The sequence below is a fragment of the Ursus maritimus genome, unplaced genomic scaffold (assembly GCF_017311325.1).
Source record: "Ursus maritimus isolate PB19 unplaced genomic scaffold, ASM1731132v1 scaffold_35, whole genome shotgun sequence".
Lineage (NCBI taxonomy): Eukaryota > Metazoa > Chordata > Mammalia > Carnivora > Ursidae > Ursus > Ursus maritimus.
In genome coordinates, this window is record NW_024426119.1 from 8,935,766 (window position 1) to 8,959,353 (window position 23,588).

The window sequence follows — 23,588 nt, forward strand, 5'->3', positions numbered from 1 at the left end:
CTTTTTTTTTTTTTTTTTTTTTTAAAGATTTTATTTATTTATTTGACAGAGAGAGAGACAGCCAGCGAGAGAGGGTACACAAGCAGGGGGAGTGGGAGAGGAAGAAGCAGGCTCATAGCGGAGGAGACTGATGTGGGACTCGATCCCGGAACGCCGGGATCACGCCCTGAGCCGAAGGCAGGCGCTTAACCGCTGTGCCACCCAGGCGCCCCACTACCTGTGTTTTCTTTTAGAATTTTTATGGTTTCAGGTCTTACATTTAGGTCTTTAATCCATTTTGAGTTTTTTTGTGTATGGTGTCAGAAAGTGGTCCAGTTTCATTCTTTTGCATATACCTGTCCATCTGGTCTAATATGTCATGCAAGGCCACTGTCCTTAAAATTTTCTTTCTGTATGATCTATCCATTCAAACAAGTGGGGTGTTATAGTCCCCTTCTATTAGCGTATTACTGTCAGCTTCTCCCTTTATGTCTGTTAATATTTGCATTATATAATAGGTGCTCCTGTGTGTAGACGTTTACACGTGTTATATCCTTTTGTTGGATTGATCCCTTTATCATTATGTAATGGCGTTCTTTGTGTCTTGTTACAGTCTTTGTTTTAAAAGTCTATTTTGTCTGATAAAAGTTTTGTTCCCCCAGCTTTTTTTTTCACTTTCATTTTCATGGAATATCTTTTTCCATCCTGTAACTTTCAGTCTGTATATGTCTTTAGGTCTGAAGTGAGTGTCTTACAGGCCGCATTAAGATGGCTCTTATTTTTTATCCAGTCACCCTATGTCATTTGGAGCATTTAGACCATTTACATTTAAAGTGATTATTGATAGGTATGTCCTTATTACTGTTTCGTTAATTTGTTTTTTGGTTGTTTTCGTAGTCTACCTTTGTTCCTTTCTTCTTTTGATCTTCCCTTGTGATTGATGACTTCATTCAACATTATGCTTGGATTCCTTTCTCTTTATTTTTTGTGTATCTATTATAGGTTTTTGGTTTGTGGTTACCATGAGGTTCATATATAACATAATAAATATATAGCACTCTATATTATGTTGATGGTTGCATAATTTCTAACATATTCTAAAAGTTCTACATCTTGGGGTGCTTGGGTGGCTCAGTCGTTATGCGTCTGCCTTAGGCTGAGGTCATGATCACATGGTCCTGGGATCGAGCCCCGCGTAGGGCTCCCTGCTCAGCAGGAAGCCTGCTTCTCCCTCTCCCACTCCCCCTGCTTGTTTTCCCTCTCTCGCTGTGTCTCTCTCTGTCAAATAAATAAAATCTTAAAAAAAAAAAAGTTCTACATCTTTACTCTTCTATCCCTCTGTGTTTATGTATATGATGTTATATTTTACATCTTTTTATAAACTTAAATTTTTTTTGAAATGAAAAACTTAGAGAAGATGGAAGTACATTTAAAACTTTATTCCTGAGCTATCTGAAAGTTGTCATCCTGGTGTCCAAATACCCAAGTAATTGAGTATTTTCTTATAGAAAACAACATTCTCTAATATAACCACAATGCAACCTTCAGAATTGGGAAATTAAAGTGTTACATTACTATCATCTCATCTTTAGACCCCATTCATGTTTTGTTGATTGTCTTAGTAATGCCCTTTATACCAAAAAGATGTATTTGAGAATTACTTGTTGCATTTAGTCATCTTATGTTTAGTTTAATTCAGTCTGGAACAGTTCCTCAGTTTTTCCTTATATTCATAATCTTGACACTTTGGAAGATTACAGGCCAGTTATTTTGTAGAATGTTCCTTAATTTGGTTGTCCAGTGTCTCTCCATGGTTAGATTCAGATTATACATTTTGGTAGAAATATCACAGAGTTGACTTTGATTACTTGATTAAGGTGGCATCTGCCAGTCTTCTCCACTGTAAAGTTACTCTTTTCCCCTCTTTGTAATCAATATTTTGTTGAGGGGTACTTACTATGTAAATATCCCATTCCTTGTCAGATTTTCAAATTATTTATTATATGTGTATTAATTTGTGGTTTCCCATTTTATTCAATGAATTACAGTCTGTTATTATTATCATTGCTTGTTATGATGCGCAAATTGCTCCTATTAGTAGAAAATGATATTTAGAAGGTGAGATCTGGGTGGTAGGTGTGGTCATTGCTGTTGGGGTATCACTGCTCCCAGGTTCTCTCAGTAGAGTTAGACAAAGCTAGGGATGATACATTTGTGTGTACACACACACACACACACATACACATACACATGCAGTTACATCATATCTATTTCTGTATCTTTTTCTGTTGAAACCCGTGTGTTCTCACTGATTCTGATGTGACAGTGTACAGCTCAAAGATGAGAGTGGGAGGAGAGAGCTTGAGTGCTGGATGGAGTTGATTAAAAATAACCCAACCAATGCAACAAAAGCAGTTCTAAGAGGAAAATCTGTGGTGATACAGGCCTACCTTAAGAGACAAGAAAAAGCTCAAATAAACAGTCTCACCTTAAAACCTGAAGGATCTAGAAAAAGAACAAACAAGACCCAAGTTGAGTAGAAGGAAGGAAATACTAAAGATCAGAATAGGAATAAATGAAGAAGATAAATAAAATTGATAAAATGCTTAGCCAGACTCTAAAGAAAAAAAAAGGACCCAAATAAAATCAGAGAGACCTGACACCACAGAAATACAAAAGATTATAAGAGAATAGTATGAAATCTTATATGTCAACAAATTGGACAACCTAGAAGAATTGGATAAATTCCTAGAAACATAAAATCTTCCCAAGTTGAATCAGGAAGAAATAGAAAATTTGATCAGACAGATTACTAGCAATGAAATTGAATCAATAATAAAAAAAAAACTACCAAAAAACAAAAGTCCAGGACCAGATGGCTTCACAGGTGAATTCTGTCAAACATTTAAGGGAGTTAATACCTATTCTTCTCAAACTGTTTAAAAAAAAAAATAGAAGAGAAAGGAAAACTTCCAAATACATTCTATGAGGCCAGATTATCCTAATACCAAACCAGATAAAAACACTACTCTCTCTCTCTCTCTCTCCAGGCCAGTATCCCTGATGAGCACTGATGCAAAAATCCTCAAAAAATATTAGAATCATTCACCATGATCAAGTGGGATTTATTTCAGGAGTGCAAAGATAGTTCAGTATTTTGAAAATCAGCTAGATATATCACAACAACAAAATGAAAAATAAAACTCCTGTGACCATCTAAGTAGATGCAAAAAAAGCATTTGATAAAATTCAGTATCCATTCATGATAAAAGCTCTCAACAAAGTGAGTTTAGAGGGAACATACTTCAACATAGTAAAGGCCACATATGAAAAGCTGACAACCAGCATCATACTCAATGGTGAAAAGCTGAAAGCATTTCCTCTAAGATCAGGAACAAGACAAGGGTATCTACTCTTAACACTTTCATTCAACACAGTACTAGAAGTCCTAACTGCAGCATTCAAGACAATAAATAAGAGGCATCCATATTGGTAAAGAAGTTAAACTGTCACTATATGCAGATGACATGATACTATACATAGAAAATCCTAAAGACTCCACCAAAAAACTATTAGAACTGATTAATGAATTCAGTAGAGTTGCAGGATACAAAATTAATACCCAGAAACTGGTAGTGTTTCTATACCCTAATAACAAAGTAGCAGAAAGAGAAATAAAGGAAACAATACCATTTACAATTATACCAAGAAGAATAAAATACCTAGGAATAAACCTAACCAAGGAGGTGAAAGACCTGTACTCTGATAACTATAAAACACTGATGAAAGAAGTTGAAGATGACACAAATGGAAAGATATTCCATGCTCATGAATGGAAGAATTAATATTGTTAAAATGTCCATACTACTAAAAGCAATTTGTCGATTCAGTGCAATCCCTATCAAAATACCAATAGCGTTTTTCACAAAATTATAACAAACAGTACTAAAATTTGTATGTAACCCACAAAAGACCCCAAATAGCCAAAATAGTCTTGAGGAAGAAAAACAAAGCTGTTGGAGAGGTATCATAATGCCATATTTCAAGATACGCTGCAAAGCTGTAGTAATCAAAACAGTATGATACTGGCACAAAAATAGACACATAGATCAATGGAACAGAATAGAGAGCCCAGAAATAAACCCACACTTATATGGCCTATTAACCAATGACAAAGGAGGTAAGAATATACAATGAGGAATAGGCATCCTCTTCAATAAACGGTGTTGGGAAAACTGGACCACTTTCTAATACCATATACAAAAATAAATTCAAAATGGATTAAAGACCTAAGTGTGAGACCTGAAACCATAAAAATCCTAGAAGAGAACACAGATAGTAATTTATACGACATAAGCTATAGCAACATTTTTCTAGGTGTGTCTCCTCAGACAAGGGAAACAAAAGCAAAAAATAAACTATTGGGACTACATCAAAATAAAAAGCTTCTGCATGGCAAAGGAAACTATCAACAAAATGAAAAGGCAACCTACTGAATGGGAGAAGATATTCACAAGTGGTATATCCAATAAGGGGTTAATATTGCAAAATATGTAAAGAACTTACACAACTCAACACTAAAAAGCCAAATAACCCAATTGAAAAATGGGCAGAAGACCTGACTAGACATTTTCTCAAAGAAGACATACAGATGGCCAAGAGACACATGAAAAGGTGCTCAACATCACTAATCATCAGGGAAATGCAAATCAAAACCACAATGAGATATTACCTCACACCTCTCAGGATAACCAAAATAAAAAACACAAGAAACAAGTGTTGGCAAGAATGTGGAGAAAAAGAAACCGTCATGCACTCTTGGAATATAAATTTGTATAGCCACTGTGGAAAACAATATGGAGGTTCCTCAGAAAATTAAAAAATAGAACTACCATATGATCCAGTAATTCCACTACTGGGTATCTACCCAAAGAAAACAAAAACACTAATTCAAAAAGATATATGCACCCCTATGAGTTTTTTAAGTTTTTAATTTTAATTCCAGTATAGTAAGCGTTCATGTATTGATGGACACTTGGGCTGCTTCCATAATTTGGCTTTTGTAAATAATGCAATAAATGTAGGTGTGTGTGTTTGTGTGTGTACATATGTGTGTATACATATGTGTGTGTGTATAACCATATCCAGTGGAATATTATGCCGCCATTAAAAAGGATGAGATTGTGCCACTTGCAATAAAATGGATGGACCTAGAAGGTATTATGCTAAGTGAAATATGTTGCCTGAGAATGATAAATACCATATAACTTCACTCATATGTGGAACTTAAAAAAAACAAGTGAAAAACAAAAAGCATAATCATGCCTATAAATACAGAGAAGTAAATGATGGTTGCCAGAGGGGAAGGAGCTGGGGGGTATGGGTAAAATAGGTGAAGGGAGGTAGGAGATACAGGCTTCCAGTTATGGAAAGAATAAATCACAGGAGTTAAAAGCATAGCATAAATAATATAATCAATGATATTATAATAGTATTATACAATGACAGATGGTAGCTACACTTGTGGTGAGCATAGCTTAATGTATAAACTTGTCTAATTGTGTTTTACACTTGAAAGTAATGTAGTAATATGTGGCAACTCTATTCAAATAAGAAAATAACCCACCCCATTTAGCAAATTTATGTCAGGGTAAGGGGTACTTGACTAAGGTGAGTTGAGTTCAAAGAATTTTGGAAATTGAGGGCTTAAAAATTGTGAAATCTCCTTTTTTTTTTTTCTGTGTTATCTTACAACCAGGAATAATTGATCTTGAATTGCAGTTATAAACTGGTAGCACTAGTTGCTACTGATATTCCTTTTTTTTTTTTAAGATTTTTTTTTTTTTTAAGTAATCTCTACATGCAGCATGGGGCTCGAACTCACACCCCCAAGATCAAGAGCTGCATGCTCTACCAACTGAGCCAGCCAGGCACCCCACTACTAATATTTCTTTTTCTTTTCTTTTCTTTTCTTAAATTTTTTTTAAATTTATTCAACAGAAATAGAGACAGCCAGTGAGAGAGGGAACACAAGCAGGGGGAGTGGGAGAGGAAGAAGCAGGCTCATAGCGGAGGAGCCTGATGTGGGACTCGATCCCAGACCGCCGGGATCACGCCCTGAGCCGAAGGCAGGCGCTTAACCGCTGTGCCACCCAGGCGCCCCCCCACTACTAATGTTTCTTAATGGGAGTTTTGGGTTTCACTCATCTCACGTTGGAATGAGAATAAGAAAACAGTCAATTGTTAATTCTTTAGGATAGTTGTGTGAGTTATGAATCTATAAAATTGTAATTGTGAAAATGAATAACAGAAATGTTTAAAATGCTTAAGTGTTTCAGGAATGTAGGAATGAAAAGCAGTACACAAAAGCTTATATACTCTGAGTAGCAACCATATAAAATGTATTTGTAGAAAGATGGAAAACTACAATGAAAATATATGTGCACAGCAGTAGCATTTGGGTAGTTCTTCCAGTTTTCTTTAGGGATGTGGACTAATACTGATTTGGAAGTGCTGATAACATATTGCGATATTAAATTACAATGTCTACATTATAGATAATAAGTACAGTTTTGGAGGAGACAGAAGAAAGCAAGATAGAAATGCATGTATATTTCAGCTTTATTTTTCCTCTTTCTGCTGACTAAAGCAATATAATGAGACCAGTTAGATAAAGGCTGAATGCTTTGGTCTTTTCCAAATGCCCCCTAGTTCTGTAATGATGACAGTAGCTATAGGGTCTGAGATATCTTAAGTGGGGCCACTCTGGGAGATTCTTCAGTCCTGTGTCATGGTTAAGAAAATAATCAGAAGGGGGAATGAAGCATGAGAGACTATGGACTATGAGAAGCAAACTGAGGACTTCATAGGGGAGGGGTGTGGGGGAATGGGATAGACTGGTGATGGGTAGTAAGGAGGGCACGGATTGCATGGTGCACTGGGTGTTATACGCAACTAATGAATCATCGAACTTTACATCAGAAACCAGGATGTACTGTATGGTGACTAACATAATATAATAAAAAAAACATTAAAATAAAAAAAAATTGCAGCCCTTCTGTCTCCTCCTTTTCCCTCTTCAGGAGGGATCTCTTGGATGTTATCTTACAGGGCATTGTGAGAAGAGGGCTAGTTTACAAAACCCAAGCAGAAACTCCAGAAAGATGCTGTTTTATCTTGCCACAGAGTAGTATTCATTTTAGGAAGTGATACTTTCATACCACTAAAGGGTTGCATAATGTGAATGGGCCACTGCCACTACCAGTGCGACCCTTCCATTGAGGATAACAATATGTAGCTGCTGATGTCTATCCTTTTGGTACCCAGACCTCCTTGTTCAAATAAAGTAACCTGAATGAAGGATGGGGAGAGATTTATTTAGCTGTTTCTGGGATTACTTCCCTGGATGTTTGTTGTTCCTGTGGTGGGAGATCTTGGGTCCTAGGCATGAACTTTCCAAGGTTGAGAGCCAGATATTTAGAGATGGCAAATGGAGGTCCAAAGGTTTTTCAGAGTAAAGTGACCTAGTTGTCTTATTGTTTCAGCCAGAACTCTGACTTTCTGAAGGATGAAAATGACAAGGATACATTTTAGATCTTGTGGTGGGGTCCTGAGGTCACTCTTGATTAAGAGTGAAGAGAAGGGCCATATGCACCCCAATGTTTATAGCAGCATTGTCCACAATAGCTAAATCGTGGAAGGAGCCGAGATGCCCTTCAACAGATGACTGGATTAAGAAGATGTGATCCATATATATAATGGAATATTACTCAGCCATCAAAAAGAACGATTTCTCAACATTTGCTGCAACATGGACGCCCTGGAGGAGATAATGCTAAGTGAAATAAGTCAAGCAGAGAAAGATAATTATCATATGGTTTCACTCATCTATGGAACATAAGAAGTAGGAAGATCGGTAGGAGAAGAAAGGGATAAAGAAAGGGGGGTAATCAGAAGGGGGAATGAAGCATGAGAGACTGTGGACTCTGAGAAACAAACTGAGGGCTCCAGAGGGGAGGGGGGTGGGGGAATGGGATAGGCTGGTGATGGGTAGTAAGGAGGGCACGTATTGCATGGTGCACTGGGTGTTATACGCAACTAACGAATCATGGAACTTTACATCAAAAACCAGAGATGTACTGTATGGTGACTAACATAATATAATAAAAAAAATATAAAAAAAAAAAAAGAGTGGAGGCCTTTAACACCCAGTGCACACTGGGTGTTATATGCAAGTAATGAATCATGGAACTTTGCATCAAAAACTAGGGATGTACTGTATGGTGACTAACATAATATAATAAAAAAATATTATTAAAAAAAGTGGAGGCCTTTATCTGGGGATGTAATTAAAAGAAGGGACTTCTCTGAAAACATGCCTAAGACACAGATCAAGTGCCATCTCTGCTAGGAGGATTTCTCTAACATCTCCAGCCCACAATCATTTTCCCTTCTCAGATATGTTTATATCTACCCTTCATTTGTATTTTACTATGTACTAGTATTGAACTTTTTACTAACTGCATGATCTGTCTCTTCAACCATATGGTAAGCTCATTTTGAACCAAGACAATGTTTTAAATGTCTTTCAAATCTCTCACTGTGCCCCTGCAGTGGTAGGGCCCTTTTAGGAATTTAATAAATGTTTGCTTCCCAAGGTGAAGAGAAATCTAGTTCTGAGACCTACCCATGTCAAGACTAGTTTCTTTCAGAATATCGATTCTTCTTTCTCTCCATTGGCTATGGCATAGGTTTCAGTTGGCCTTGTTTGTGTTTACTTGCATTTCAAAACTTCCATTGTTTCTTTTTCTTCCTGTTCCCTGTGGAGTGTTTAAAAAACAATTTCCATGGTATTTAGTGTATGTGTACATTCACAACATGAATGAATATGGGACATAAATCTCTGTATTTGACCTTATAGTATGGAGAAGCCAAGTAGGAAATCTAATTTCATCTGTTAAAGTTAAATACAGGCTGTTGCCAGTTTCCTTTAGATAAATCTGCTACAAAAGACCAGGGATGGTATCTGGTCCTTACTTGGACTAGGATCCAAATGATGATTAACTTCTGACCAGGCTTACAATGGAAATGGACCATCTGTAAACATTTATGTTGGGTAGAGACCCAAAGATGAATGACCCACAGTGGGATTGAGAGACTAGCCCAGAATTTACTTGACATTTATGAAGAGTGGACAGTGTTTCCTGACACTTTGTGGGGTTGTTTTGGCAAATGTGACATAGATGAGGCTTTTTTCCCCCTTCCTAGACACCTTGCTTGCACTTTGGGTAGTGCCTGCCAAGTGGACAGCAGGGCCTGGGCTGTGGCTTAGCTAGACTTGGATACCTGATGGGTGGGGCTCTAGCATACCTTTCTACTTGGAAAATTAAAGAGAAATTTTAAAATAAAAAATATTAAGTTGTCTAGCCATAAACACAAGGAAAACTATGCATATCATAAATAATTATAACAAGATAAAAAGTAAAACAACTAAGTTTAGTTTAGTATTCTCATCATATTCAAGTATTCTTAATTGCTATATTTATGTCAGAATTTAAGACTTACATGGGACATTCAGTATTATCTAGGAATAGAACAGAAGTCTGAAAGAGTAAGCCGTACGACAAAATGTTAACAGTGGTTATCTCTAGACAGTGGGATTATTTTTGTTTATCAGCATTTTCTGTTTTTTTTTTTCTATTTTTATTACATTATTTATATAATAAAAAATAATTCTCACAGTTGATACTCAAATATTGTTCCTGACAGTAAAGATATCTATTATTGCATTAAATAGCACTTTTACTAAAAGGGAAAAAGTTTTCTAGTTGAATCCTTTTCCTTTAACAATGGATATATAGATCAAGAGAAATAAGTAATATTTAATATTTAAATGAAATACATCATAGAATTTAAAGCCATTTTTTCATAAATATTCCTTTAGATACATTAAAAACTGATAAGAATTTCTTTTCTGTGTGAAATCTTACTTTATAATGGCAACTTCATTTTATAATAGAAAAAAGTGTGGGTCAGAGTTACACATTTCCAGTTATAAAATGAGTAAGTAATGGTGATGTAATTGACAGCATGGTGACTGCAGTTAATAATACTGTATCGCATATTTGAAAGCAGCTAGGAGAGTGGATCATGAAAGTTCTTACCGTGATAAAAGAAATTGGTAGCTATGTATGCTGATGTATGTTAACGACTTGTGATCATTTTGAATATATGTAAATACCAGATCGAATCATTATATTTTATATCTGAAACTAATATAGTGTTATGTCCAATATACCACAATAGAAAAAAAAGAGAAGCCAGGAAAAAAATAAATATGAAGACTTCCTGTGGAAAAGTATTAAGGGCCAAGAACTTAACATATTTTGTTGGATACGTAACTTCCTGTAAATGACATGATTTTCATATTTATAGGTGGGAAATAATCCCTAGGCTCTAGCAAAAACCTTCAAAATATGAAGAGTTTTAATGATTTATCACTTTAATGGTTTGTGAAGGGCTTTTTTAAAAATAAATTTTTAGTAGGATAGAAAGTAAATTTTTTCAAAAGTTATCTGTGTGAAGTTGGGAAGTATTAACTATGGTTTCTGTGTTCAGGTGTCTATTTTCCCAAATAAGTACATAGCTCTTTTTAAAATAGGTGGGGTATCAGAAAGAAAGATGACTGAGTAGTCCTTATACAGAAAAGTGGAAAAAATAAAGTGTAATACAAGAAAAACTTTCATTTAATTAGTGCTCACTTTGTTCCAAACATTGTTCTAAAGGCCTTACATATATTAGAACAGCTAATCTTCGCAAAAACCCAATGAGTTTTAGGTGCTTTTTAAAAATCTCCATTTCATAGGTAAGGAAACTGAGGTAAGGTTACTTGCCCAAGGAGCCAGGCTTTGAACCTAGAAAGTTCCAAAACATGTGTTCTTAATGATTAAACTATGGGTAGCTGTTTAGAGGAAGAGAAATCATTTTAAGCACTTTCCCAACTCCAGGCTCCATTAAGTTATATATTTTACACAAATGCTCTCTCTTTAAATAACAAACTCCAGCCCTATTTTCCTATACGATTACCACAAGTTTGGAGAGAGGACGGGTCAATAGATCCATAAATGGTATTAACCCAGCATCAACCTTTGGAAACAAACCATAAGAGACTTTTTTTTTTTTTTAAGATTTTATTAATTTATTTGACAGAGAGCACAAGCAGGGGGAGTGACAGGCACAGGGACAAGGAGAAGCAGGCTCCCCATTGAGCAGAGAGCCTGACACTGGGCTCAATTCCAGGGCTCGGAGATCATGAACTGAGCTGAAGGCAGATGCTTAACTGACTGAGCCACCCAGGCGCCCTCATAAGAGACTCTTAACTATAGGAAACAAACTGAGGGTTGCCGGAAGGGAGGTCGGTGGGGGGATGGGGTAACTGGGTGATGGGCATTAAGGAGGGCACGTGATGTAGTGAGCACTGGGTGAGCAACTGATCAATCACTGAACTCTACCTCTGAAACTAGTAATATCCTATATGTTAATTAATTGAATTTCAATAAAATAAAATTTTTAAAAAAGTGTAAGTACAACACTGGATTATTTTTTAAGTTTTTAATTCCAGTTAGTTGACACACAGTGTTATATTAGTTTCAGGTGTACAATATAGTGATTCATCAACTCCATACATCACTATTCTGGGTTATTTATTTAGTTTTAAAGATTTTTAAAGTTTTCTTTAATCTCCATACCTAGTGTGAGGCTTGAACTCATGACCCCGAGATCTAGAGTTGTATGCTCTTCTGACTGAGCCTTGGGTTATTTATTTTTTTTTAAACATTGTTCTTTTTTCTAAGATTTTGTTTATTTGTCAGAGAGAGAGAGAGAGAGAGAGCGCGCACGCACAAACAGGGGGAGTTGCAGGCAGAGGGAGAAGCAGGCTTCCTGCCAAGCAAGGATCCTGATGTGGGACTCGATCCTGGGATCATGACCTGAGCCGAAGGCAGCTGCTTAACTGACTGAGCCACCCAGGTGTCCCACCTTGGGTTGTTTTTAATCTAAAAATATTATAAAGTGTTTCAGACAGATATGACTGTAAATTCCCTATAATTTCTTAAGAATCAATTCAGTTTCAGAAAAAAGATTGCTAGGGAAAATTTATTCATTCATATATATATTTTAAAGTGCTTACTGTATGCTCTGTGCAAGTCTAGACATTGTAAGTTTTTAAATGATATGGTCTCTCAATCTGAGGACTACAGTGACGTGCTTTCTACTTTCGTTGTGACAGGTTTTCCAGGATTTGGGGACCGAAGTACTGTCTGGAGCAGCTAAAGGCTACAACATATGCCTTTTTGCCTATGGACAGACAGGCTCAGGAAAGACATACACCATGCTGGGGACCCCAGTGAGTATTGGTATTGGATATGATCTCTTTCTATTGCCACAGCAAGCCTGAATCTCACACTGTCCTTGTTACTGAGAGAAAGAATGCAAATTTAGTAGTCAACTGTAATAGGATTTAATGGGCTCTCTTCTGGATTAAGAATGGGTTTCTCAGCCCTTTAATTGAAAGGTGAACTTTGAATAATTAGCTCCTCTTTATTAAACCCTGAAGAACCTTAGAATTATACAGCTCCCTTTGATGAAGCTGACCTTGTCAGTCCTTCTGAATTTCTCATATCATTTCCAAGTTCATCACGTGAAGCTTTTTAACACCTTTGGTGTGGACAAGCCCCAGACTGAATCTGAAGTGTTGCTTAGGGCTGTACAGAAATGGGGCTATGTTTGTTAGATCTGAGCATTGGAAAGAAGCAGGAGAACCAGCTACTGGATGGAGGTTTAAAAAGTGTGAAGGATTATGAGAGCCTTATTTTGTCCTGGAACATTGGGAGGGTAGCGGGCCTTAAGCATACCTCTTTGTTTTAGGTTTAGAAGTATCTGGGTGAGTTGAACGGTGTGGCAGGTGACAAATAACACAACACAGGGACATTCTCTGGGACACTTTGCCTCCCGAAAGATTATCCCTGCTACCTTGTGCTCAGCTCATTGCTTACTGTGTCCTTGTTTAGCGTGATTTTATATATTTGAAATTAAAAGAAGAAAATGCCCACTAAACCAGGGTATACGACCTTTAACGTATGTACAAGTTAGTAGTGGACCCAAGATGAAAAAAGAAGCTACTTTTCCCTAAATGTGTATTTTAAACACCCAGTCTCCTGTGTGTATAGGGAATGAAAGGTTCTGGGAGGGACCGCAGTGGTAAATAGGTTTATCCAAGAAGGATATAACCTTTATTGTGTGAAAGCAGGTATCTGGGTTTGTTATCTTCTCCTCTTTTCCTTTTTATGGTGATGATCTGCCTCTCAGCTGGTACTTTCGTCCCATGAGTGTCTCCTGAGAGCCACGCGAATAGTCTTCTATATACCACCAGTGAAACTGCCTAAAGTGAAGAGGCTAGTGCAGGGAGCCCATGTGCCCGTCCACTACCACCTTGGTTTCTGGGTGTTGCGGGAGAGTTTCACTGTGAGTGAACAGTAATGCTTTCATTTCTTCTGTTCTCCAGGCCTCTGTTGGGCTGATGCCACGGATATGTGAGGTATAGACTCTATTTTGACTAGATTCTCTCAGAGTAGATCTTTGTACACTCCCTTCAGTGAAACTCCAACCCTCTGGTTTGTGCAGGGTCTCTTCATCAGGGAGGAGGACTCTGCCCCACTGCCTTCCTCTTGTAGGATAAAAGTAAGGTAAGAACATTTCAGGCTCTGGGACCTAAAATATTTCTGTTTCCACTCCAAATTCTGGCATGTTCAGCTGTCCTGTCTTTGCTTCAACAGTAATCCAGAGGAATAGAGGAAAGCTACAGTAGAAATATTTTGCAGTATAGGGAGATGAGAAACATACTTAGATATCTGGGTTGTAGGAAACTTAATTCCTATCCCTAGGCTTAACAAAGAGTTGTTTCCTATGGTCCAGCTTGCCCTGGCTGTCTGGTTTCCTTTTCTGTAATAATTTTTTATTATGTTAGTCACCATACAGTATATCCTTAGTTTTTGATGTAATGTTCCATGACTCATTATTTGCGTATAACACCCAGTGCACCATGCAATACGTGCCCTCCTTAATACCCATCACCATCCTATCCCAGTCCCCCACACCCCTCCCCTCTGAAGCCCTCAGTTTGTTTCCCAGAGTCCATAGTCTCTCATAGTTCATTCCCCCTTCTGTTTACCCCCCCTTTATTCTTCCCTTCCTCCTCCTACTGATCTTCCTGCTATTTCTTATGTTCCATAAATGAGTGAAACCATATGATAATTATCTTTCTCTGCTTGACTTATTTCACTTAGCATAATCTCCTCCAGTCCCGTCCATGTTGCTGCAAATGTTGAGTAATCGTTCTTTCTGAGGGCTGAGTAATATTCCATTGTATATATGGACCACATCTTCTTAATCCAGTCATCTGTTGAAGGGCATCTTGGCTCCTTCCACAATTTAGCTATTGTGGACAGTGCTGCTATGAACATTGGGGTGCATATGGCCCTTCTCTTCACTACGTCTGTATCTTTGGGGTAAAAACCCAGTTTCCTTTTCTTCACTTTCTTTACAGTTTAATACTACCTTTTGGAATTTCTCTTCTAGCTCCTGCTGGGTTGTTCTTTGGTTCAGTAGTTCCTAAACTCTAGTTCTGAGACAGTGCTGGCTACTCCAATATGAAGTTTTAACCAGTCTGTAGCGAAAATGTTGGTGCACGGTTACCCATTGCCCAATTACCATTAATTTTCTGTATTCTGTTTTTTTGGGGTTTAGTGTCCTTTTTAAAAAACATGAGATGTAATTCACATACCATAAAATTCACACTTTTGAAGTATATGGTTCAGTGATTTTTTTTTTTTTTAAGATTTCATTTATTTATTTGACAGAGACAGTCAGCAAGAGAGGGAATACAAGCAGGGGGAGTGGGAGAGGAAGAAGCAGGCTCCCATCAGAGGAGCCCGATGTGGGGCTCGATCCCAGGACCCTGGGATCACGCCCTGAGCCGAAGGCAGACGCTTAACGACTGAGCCACCCAGGCGCCCCCAGTGATCTTTTTTTATATTTACAAGGTTGTCCAATCATCTTTACTATCTAATTCCAGAACATTTTCATCACCCCCCAAAAATAAATGCCCTTTTAAAAAATTAAATGATAGTAAACAGTATTTATACATTTTTTAAGTTTGCAAAGTAAAAATTTGTAGGCCTGTATATGTGTGTGTGTGTGTGTGTGTGTATGTGTAAACATGTACATATATATTAAATGTTCTTTGTCCATGAAATCTGGGAGCCACTATTCTGAGAGGCATCTGGGCATCCTGTGTTCGAATTTGAGAAAGAAGGAGAAACAATTTATAAGAAGAGTGTGCACAGAGTTTGTCTGAGCAGGAGGCTTTTTTTTATGGCCTCTGGCTTCATAGGCAAACATCTGTGTTCTGATGAGGAAGACTTCTGTGAAAAGTTTGTTTTCTTATTTAACAAAATCTTTGCTGCTTTTAATTAAGAATTGTAGCTATGTTATTATTTTAAAAAGGAATAAAATACCAGCAGGTATAAGATAGACCATATCTTAAACAGAATCCCAGTGTATAAAACAGGTAAAATGAGAACTGTCCTACTTAAATTAGGGGTAGAGACCAGAATCTTTTTCATTTAGCTCTCCTCATTGCTTAGCAGTGGCCCTAAAGATGCCTTCACAGAAAAAACCAGTTAGAGCTCAAAGATCATGTTTGAAAAATCACTTAAGAAACAAGCCTGTAGGGGCGCCTGGGTGGCGCAGTCGTTAAGCGTCTGCCTTTGGCTTAGGGCGTGATCCCAGAGTCCTGGGATCGAGCGCCACATGAGGCTACTCCGCTGGGAGCCTGCTTCTTCCTCTTCCTCTCCCCCTGCTTGTGTTCCCTCTCTCGCTGGCTGTCTCTCTGTCAAATAAATAAATAAATAATCTTAAAAAAAAATGCCTTTAAAAAAAGAAAGAAAGAAACAAGCCTGTAAACTCTGTGCTCTGGTGGCCTGATCAAGGTATAGGCTGGTGACAGCATACCCCAAAACCATGCTGAAATAGCCTCTTGAAGGCTAAATTTGAATCAGGACTGACATTGTAAACCTACAACTGTGAAGTGATGACAGCTAATGTGGCAACACAATTGTGCACACGTAGAAAGAGACTCAAGGGGGACCCCTGGCATGGTCAAGGTCTTAGAGTATCAGAGGTAGAACTAGATCAAGAATTACGGCCTTCTGGTTCTTGGCTTAGTGTTTTCTCCACTTTTTTCCCAAATCTAACTATGTTGCCTTTTTTCAAAATGTAATTTTGAGAAGATGTCACCATTTTCCAAAATCTGATTATGTGCCTTGTTCTTCACGCCTCTAGTTTCCTGGAAATCTATAATGAACGAGTACGGGATCTGCTGAAGCAATCTGATCAAAAAAAGTCCTACACTCTGCGTGTCAGAGAGCATCCAGAGATGGGGCCCTATGTACAAGGTGAGCCCCTGTGGTCTTGGAGGTCTGAGACCAAACTGAATTCTGGGAAGCTTTCCAAATGGTCACTGATTCATTTAACAAATGTATAATGAAACTTGCTATGTTCCACCTACTGTACTAGATGTTGGATAAGTAACAATAAATGGAAAAGACAGTCCTGCCCTCATAGGCAGGCTTATAGTCTTGTGGGGGTGAGGCAGAAAATAAACACTTAATTACAAGTTGTGATAAAGACTAATAAATAATTAGATCTTGTGATAGAAAAGAACAGTGGGCAGTGTACATAGTCCATCTGCATTGCATGGTCAGGAAATGCTTTGAGGAGATTCAGGAACCAATGATGTGAAGAATGGTGTAGTGAGGGAAGAGTGATTCTGGTAGAAGGAGCAGCATGAGCAAGAGCCCTAAGGACTGGGTGGTTTCAAGGAGGCCAGTGTGTCTAAAGCATGGAGAATGAGGGGGGAAGTGGCATGAAATAAGGTGGGGTCTGTGGTGCCAGGTCCAGACGACCTGGACTGAGTCTCAGGTCAGCTCATCTCCTTTTCAGGGTAGTTCCTCTCACTGGTGGCAAAAGGGAGATGAGGAGATGTCACACATGGCACGGGTCTGAGCTGCTTCCTTATTAAGTGCTGATATTTGGTGTTTGGTACCATCATCTTATTCTGTTAGGCTAGGTCTTACTATTAAGTAGGAACAGTTGTGTTCTTTTGTGGAGGAAGTTTTTACCCTTTCAGGCCACTTATAAAAAGCAACACATGAATTTTATGCTTCTGTTCTTCAGAAATATGCTAATTTAAATCCTGACAAAGCAAGGGACATGCAAGATCAAGAGCGGGTCTCTTCTTTATCAGGGCATGGCTTATGGAGTGTGCCAGTCACTGATTCTGCCACCTGTGTTTTTCCTCAAATGTTCCATCATAAACAGCAGCCTGGAAACAAAACAAAACAAAAACCATTTGCTTTGCTGGGAGCCAGTGGAGTTTACTTCATAAAACTCTGTGAATGTACATTTCTGTGTAAAGCAGTACTTTGAGGGCAGACCAGGAGTTGATGGAGTAGTGTCAAAATTTCTTACCTTTGTATTTTATTTTAATGTGTCTCTGTGTGTGTGTGTGGTAGGGGCAGTAACTAGAGGAGACCTCAGTTGTAGTCCAAGTGTCCCCATTGCACAGAAGCTAAAATGAAGCTGCAAGAATTACAGGGTGTTCCCAAAGTCACACAGCTAGTTGGAGCAGGGTTGGAACTGGGAACCTTGCCTAGGATAGGAAGAGATGAGTGGGATAGAATCCTGTACATCAAGGAGACCTGTGATTGTAGATTCTTTGATCAGCATAGTACTTGAAACCCAGAGAAGGTAGGAACTTATAAAAGGTCATTGAGCTTGGGTCATATACCTAAGGCCAGTGACAGGAACTAGACTGAAATCTCAGGGCTCTTTTGGACCTTCATAGAGTGAACCCTTGTCGGGGAGGAAGATGGTTGGTAGGAAATAATTCTACCCAGCAAAAGGTCTCTTAGGTCCTTTGGGTTACACATTTTTGAAAGTTGGTCTGGAATTTCTCAAATCATGACAAATATAGGTCAATAGTCCCCCCATTTCTTAGTGAAGGAGCTTGAACTCAAGTAGTATAGTGCCATCCATGGAAGCCAAGAACCAGAATAGTCACACTGAACTATTATTTCTATTACTACCTTCTGATGGCATTGCAGCAAACTTTTTAAAAAAGATTTTATTTATTTATTTGAGAGAGAGAGCGAGCATGCACGTGTGCAAACAGAGGGAAGGACAGAGGGAGAGGGAAAGAATCTCAAGCAGACTGCCTACTGAGCGTGGAGCCCGACACAGGGCTTGATCTCACAACCCTGAGATCATGTCCTGAGCTTAAGTCAGGAGTCAGATGCTTAACTGACTGAGCCACGCAAGCACCTGACAGCAAACTTTTAGTTTTTTTAATGTTTGCTTTTTCATTCATTTATTTATATTATCTGCCCGCCTGCCTATATCTGTGTCTATGTATCTCTATCTTCGGGCTCATATATTCTGTGAATATAATTCCCAAGTGGAAAGTGGTTTCTGCTTGAAACAATTCTATGGGCATTTATTGGATACCTGCTAGATACGTATACTAATCAGAGTGTCACAGGAAATAATGAAGACATAAGAACTTAGAGTTCTAGTTCAGAATTGTGAGCTAGAACTTAATAGTTGCCTAAATCAAAGGAAAGGAAGGGGTAGCCTATTACGTTCCATTTAAAAGTTTATTTATTAGATGACTGGTTAAGTTGAAATCTGAAACGTACACAGGCCTGTACAAAGCACATTAAGAGGCCAGCGGTTACAGGGTCTGAGGTGTCATTTAAGTGAAAAAAGGATAATGTGTTTTTGCCTTGGCCTTTATCTTAACATAAAGGGATTGGTACAAAGCAGGAGGTGTTGGAGGTAGGTAATTGCATTGCCAAAAAATATTATTTTTTGTATTTTCTGTGTGTCAATCTGCATAAAAGTTTTTTTCTTTTTAATTCTTTAATTCTTTTTTTAATTCTTAAACCTTTTTTCCCCTAGTCTTTCTGCACTTACTAGGACTTCTGGTACCATATTAAATAAAAGTGCTAGTAGTATTTAGTCTTGTTTCCAGGGGAAAGCTTCAACATTAAGTATGAAGTTTGCTATAGCATTTGTTTTTAATAAATATTCTTTATCACACACTTGTAAAAATGTAACAAAGGATGAGGTTTTTTTTTTTTTAATGTTAGTCATTAGTTTTTGATGTAGTGTTTGTGTATAACATCCAGTGCTTATTGTAGTACATGCCCTCCTTAATATCCATCACATGCTAACCCAGCCCAGGTTTGTTTGTTTTTTTTAAAGATTTATTTATTTGAGAGAGTGTGCATGTGTGCAAGTGGGAGGAGGGGCAGGGGGATCGAGAGAATCCTCAAGTACATTCCCTGCTGAGCGTGGAGCCTAATGTGGGGCTCCTGAGATCATGACCTGAGCTGAAATGAAGAGCTGGCCACTTTACTGACTGCACCACCCAGGTGCCCTACAAAGAACCGGGTGTTTTTTATTTGTTTGTTTAAAATTCCAGTGTATGGCCAACTAACACTTAGATAAAGTAAAGATGAATTACTAGAAAAATGAAAACGACATCTTAATTACAAGCCCAAATTCTTTTTACAAGTTCGTAAGATATAAAATCACTCTGTCACATTGTTGTAAATGTTGCTAATACTCTCAATTTCTGTATCTATCTCATTATACCAATAATAGTTTGAGAACTGGCCTTAGTCTTTGGACCAGCTTTGAGAAACATTGCCTTAGCAGATTAAGGGAATTCTCTTTTTCTCCTAGTTTTTTTTTTTTTTTTAAGATTTCATTTATTTATTAGAGAGAGAGATAGCAAAAGCAGAGGAAGGAGCAGAGGGAGAGGGAGAAGCAGGCTCCCCGCTGAGCAGGGAGTCAAACTCGAGGCTCAATCCCAGGACCCTGGGATCATGACCTGAGCCAAAGGCAGATGCTTAACGGACTGAGCCACCCTGGCACCCCTTTCCTAGTTTTTTTAAGAGTTTTTGTTTTTAACTTTTTAAACTTTTTAAAAAGTTGCAAGTACAGTATAAAGATTTTTCTTTTTTTTAAAGATTTTATTTACTTATTTGACAGAGACAGCCAGCGAGAGAGGGAACACAAGCAGGGGGAGTGGGAGCGGAAGAAGCAGGCTCCTACCGGAGGAGCCTGATGTGGGGCTTGATCCTAGAATGCTGGGATCACGCCCTGAGCCGAAGGCAGACGCTTAACAACGTGCCACCCAGGCGCCCCTAAAGATCTTTTTTCTTGAACCATTTGAGAGTGAATTGCCAATCTAATGACCCATCTCCCCTGATTATTTTAAGATATTTTCCCTCCATTCCTCCAAACAGGAATGTTCTCCTGTATAATTACAACATAATCACCCACATCAGGAAATTAACTTTGGCATGTTACCACCATCTAATGGTTAAAGCCCATTTAAATTTCCCTAATTGTCCCAGTAATTGCCCATTTGAGAATCACGTGTTGCGTTTTGTTATAGTGTCTCTCTAGTGTTCTTTGGTCTGGAAAGATTCCTTGGTCTCTCTTAAACTTTCATGAACTTTACAACCATCAAGTGGTGTACAACTTTGATTTATCCCATAACTCATGATTATGAAGGTGATATATGGCAACCTTCTTCAATAAAAAATTGCTGTTTTCCTTTTGTAATCAGCAAGTGTTTGTGGGGCAGTACTGTGAAATCATGTACACATCCCATCTTCATCCAGTTTGGGATGTATTTATTTATGTCAGTATAGATTCATGCTTATCTATTTTATTCAATGAATTATCTTCTGTTACTGTGATTTTTTTATTTTTGATGCTCAAATTATTCCAGATTTAGTCAATGGAATCCCTTTCAAGTGCACTTCTGTGACATTTTGACAGATCACTGTTATTCTTTGAGCACCTCCTTGTTTTCCGGCACAGATGTGTTCCAGGCTCATCTTCTACTTTCTTTGCCTCAGTCTTGGAATCAGTCATTTCTTTTTATTTTTATTTATCACACTTCTTCTTTTTTACTGGGGAATAGTATTTAGAAGCTAAAAATAAGGTGGAGGTGCTAGGTATGCCTGTTGTTATTGATATTGCAACTTGTCCCTCTGAGTGGACGGGGCTAGGTAATCTGTGTTCACGCCAGTACCTCTAATTGCAGTCCAACACAGCAGAGTTCATTCTTGATTTCTCCCTTTTCATATTTGTAATTCCTTTATTTTTTAAAAAGATTTATATATTTGAGAGAGAGAGAATGCAAACAAGGGGAGGGGCAGAGGAAAAGGGAGAGAATCTCAAGCAGACTCCTCTCTGAGTGCAGAGCCCGATATGGATCCCACGACTGCACCTGAGTGGAAACCAAGAGTAGGATGCCCAACTGACTGAGCCACCCAGGCGCTCCTGTAATTCTTTTATTTAACAGGGGAATTACTTCTTTGATCTGCCCTCCGACATATAATCAGTCTCCTTGCCATTGTTCTCCTCTCTCTCATGTGGGTACCTGCCTCACCTGGCTGTGCTTAGACACCCTCTGCTGGGCCCTGCCACCACAGTTCCAGTACTCTGTGTGGGGCTGCCTGTCCCTTAGCTCCCCACTGTGCAGGTGCATTCTGTACCTCTCTTGGTCTTTGTATCCCTTTGCTGGGCTACCTCCCCACTCTGACATGGAAGCCCTGTTCACCATGCCTGGGCTGCCTCCATAGAGGATGCTCCCTTCAGCCCCCTCAGGCTCTGACTCTCTGGGCCAGGCTGCCACATGTGTGGTCACCCTCCTCACCCCACTCTCATGCCAGGCCTTCCCTTTGTGTGGATACCCTTTCCACCCTGCTCAGGCTTAGTCTCGGCCGTACCAGGCAAGCCCTATGTGGAAGCCCTCCCTCTCCCTTCAGGTTCTTCACCCTGCTCTGCATCACTGCAGGCCCTCACCTTCATGCTTGCCTGCCTTGCTCTGTTCAACTTGGTAATTTTAGGACTAAATTGTGCAGGGAAGGGAAATAGAAGGGGTGCTAGAAATGTTTTAATAAAATTACTGTGTTTTGGGATGCCTGGTTGGCTCAGCCGGTTAAGCATGTGCCCTCAGCTCAGGTCATGAACTCAGGGTCCTGGGATCAAATCCTGCATCTGGCTCTGCTCAGTGGGAGTCTGCTTCTCACTCTGTACTTTCTCTCTCTCTCTCAAATAAATAAATAAATAAATAAATAAATAAATAAAATCTTTTAAAAAAATTACTGTGGTTTTACAAGTGCTTTTCTATAGCATATGACTTTTGTCCTTTATCCTGCTAATGTGGTTAATTATACTGATTGATTTTTTTTGGTTTTTGGTTTTTTTTTCCTGTAGATGAGGAAATACTTAAATTTTTTTAAAATTTAAATTCCATTTAGTTAACATATAGTGTTTAGTTTCAGGGGTAGAATTTAGTGACTCATCAGTTGCATATAATACCCAGTGCTCATTACATCAAGTGCCCTCCTTAATGCCCATCACCCATTTACCCCATTACCCCACCCACCCCCTCCAGCAACCCTCAGTTTGTTTCCTACAGTTAAGAGTCATTTATGATTTGTCTCCCTCTGTTTTTATCTTATTTTATTTTTCCTTCCCTTCCCCTATGTTCATCTGTTTTGTTTTAAATTCCAGATATGAGTGAAATCATATGGTATTTGTCTTTCTCTGACTGACTTATTTCACTTAGCCTAATAACCCTCTATTTCCATCCACATCACTGCAAAGGCAAGATTTCATTCTTTTTGATGGCTGAGTAATCTTCTGTTGTATATATATATACCACATCTTCTTTATCCACATACTGATTGATTTTTGAAAGTTACAGCAATCTTGCATTCCTGGAATAGACCCAACTTTGTTGTGATATATTATTCTTTTTATATGTTGCTGGATTTGGATTTCTGATATTTTATTTGGGCTTATTGCATCTATGTTCAAGAGTGAAATTAATCATCCTCCTTGTCCTGTTCCTTCTCTTCCTCCTCTACTTCTCCCTCTTCTCTTCTTCCTACTCTTCTGCTTCTCCCTCCTTAGGTTTAGGTATAAACATTGTATTTGTTTCCTAAAAGGAACTGAGATATACTCTTTTTCTATTTTGTGAAAGGTTTTTTTGTAAGATCGGGGTTATTTCCTCCTTAAATATTTGGTAGAATTTCCTGGCAAAGCCAGCTGTGTGTTTTGTTTTTTTTTTTTTAAGATTTTTATTTATTTATTTGACAGAGAGAGACAGCCAGCGAGAGAGGGAACACAAGCAGGGGGAGTGGGAGAGGAAGAAGCAGGCTCTTAACGGAGGAGCCTGATGTGGGGCTCGATCCCAGAACGCTGGGATCACGCCCTGAGCCGAAGGCAGACGCTCAACGACTGTACCACCCAGGCGCCCCAGCCAGCTGTGTTTTTTTGTGAGAAGGTTTAAAATTATATATTTGATTTCTTTCAGATACCCTGTTTATTGCATCAATTTTGGTAGATTGTATTTTTCTTTCTTTTTTGAGAGAGAGAGTGCGCCAGCCCGCACAGAGCAGGGG

General features: G+C 38.5%; 1 protein-coding gene across 1 annotated transcript in view; it reads left to right on the forward strand.

Moving 5' to 3' along the window:
- Positions 1–23,588, forward strand: part of STARD9 (StAR related lipid transfer domain containing 9) — a 130,096-nt gene that overhangs the window by 39,166 nt on the left and 67,342 nt on the right. Inside the window, exons 4-7 of the mRNA XM_008702186.2 lie at positions 12,266–12,382; positions 13,541–13,573; positions 13,660–13,721; positions 16,378–16,490. Of these exons, the coding sequence (XP_008700408.2) occupies positions 12,266–12,382; positions 13,541–13,573; positions 13,660–13,721; positions 16,378–16,490 (325 nt within the window). The remainder of the gene's footprint in view (positions 1–12,265; positions 12,383–13,540; positions 13,574–13,659; positions 13,722–16,377; positions 16,491–23,588) is intronic.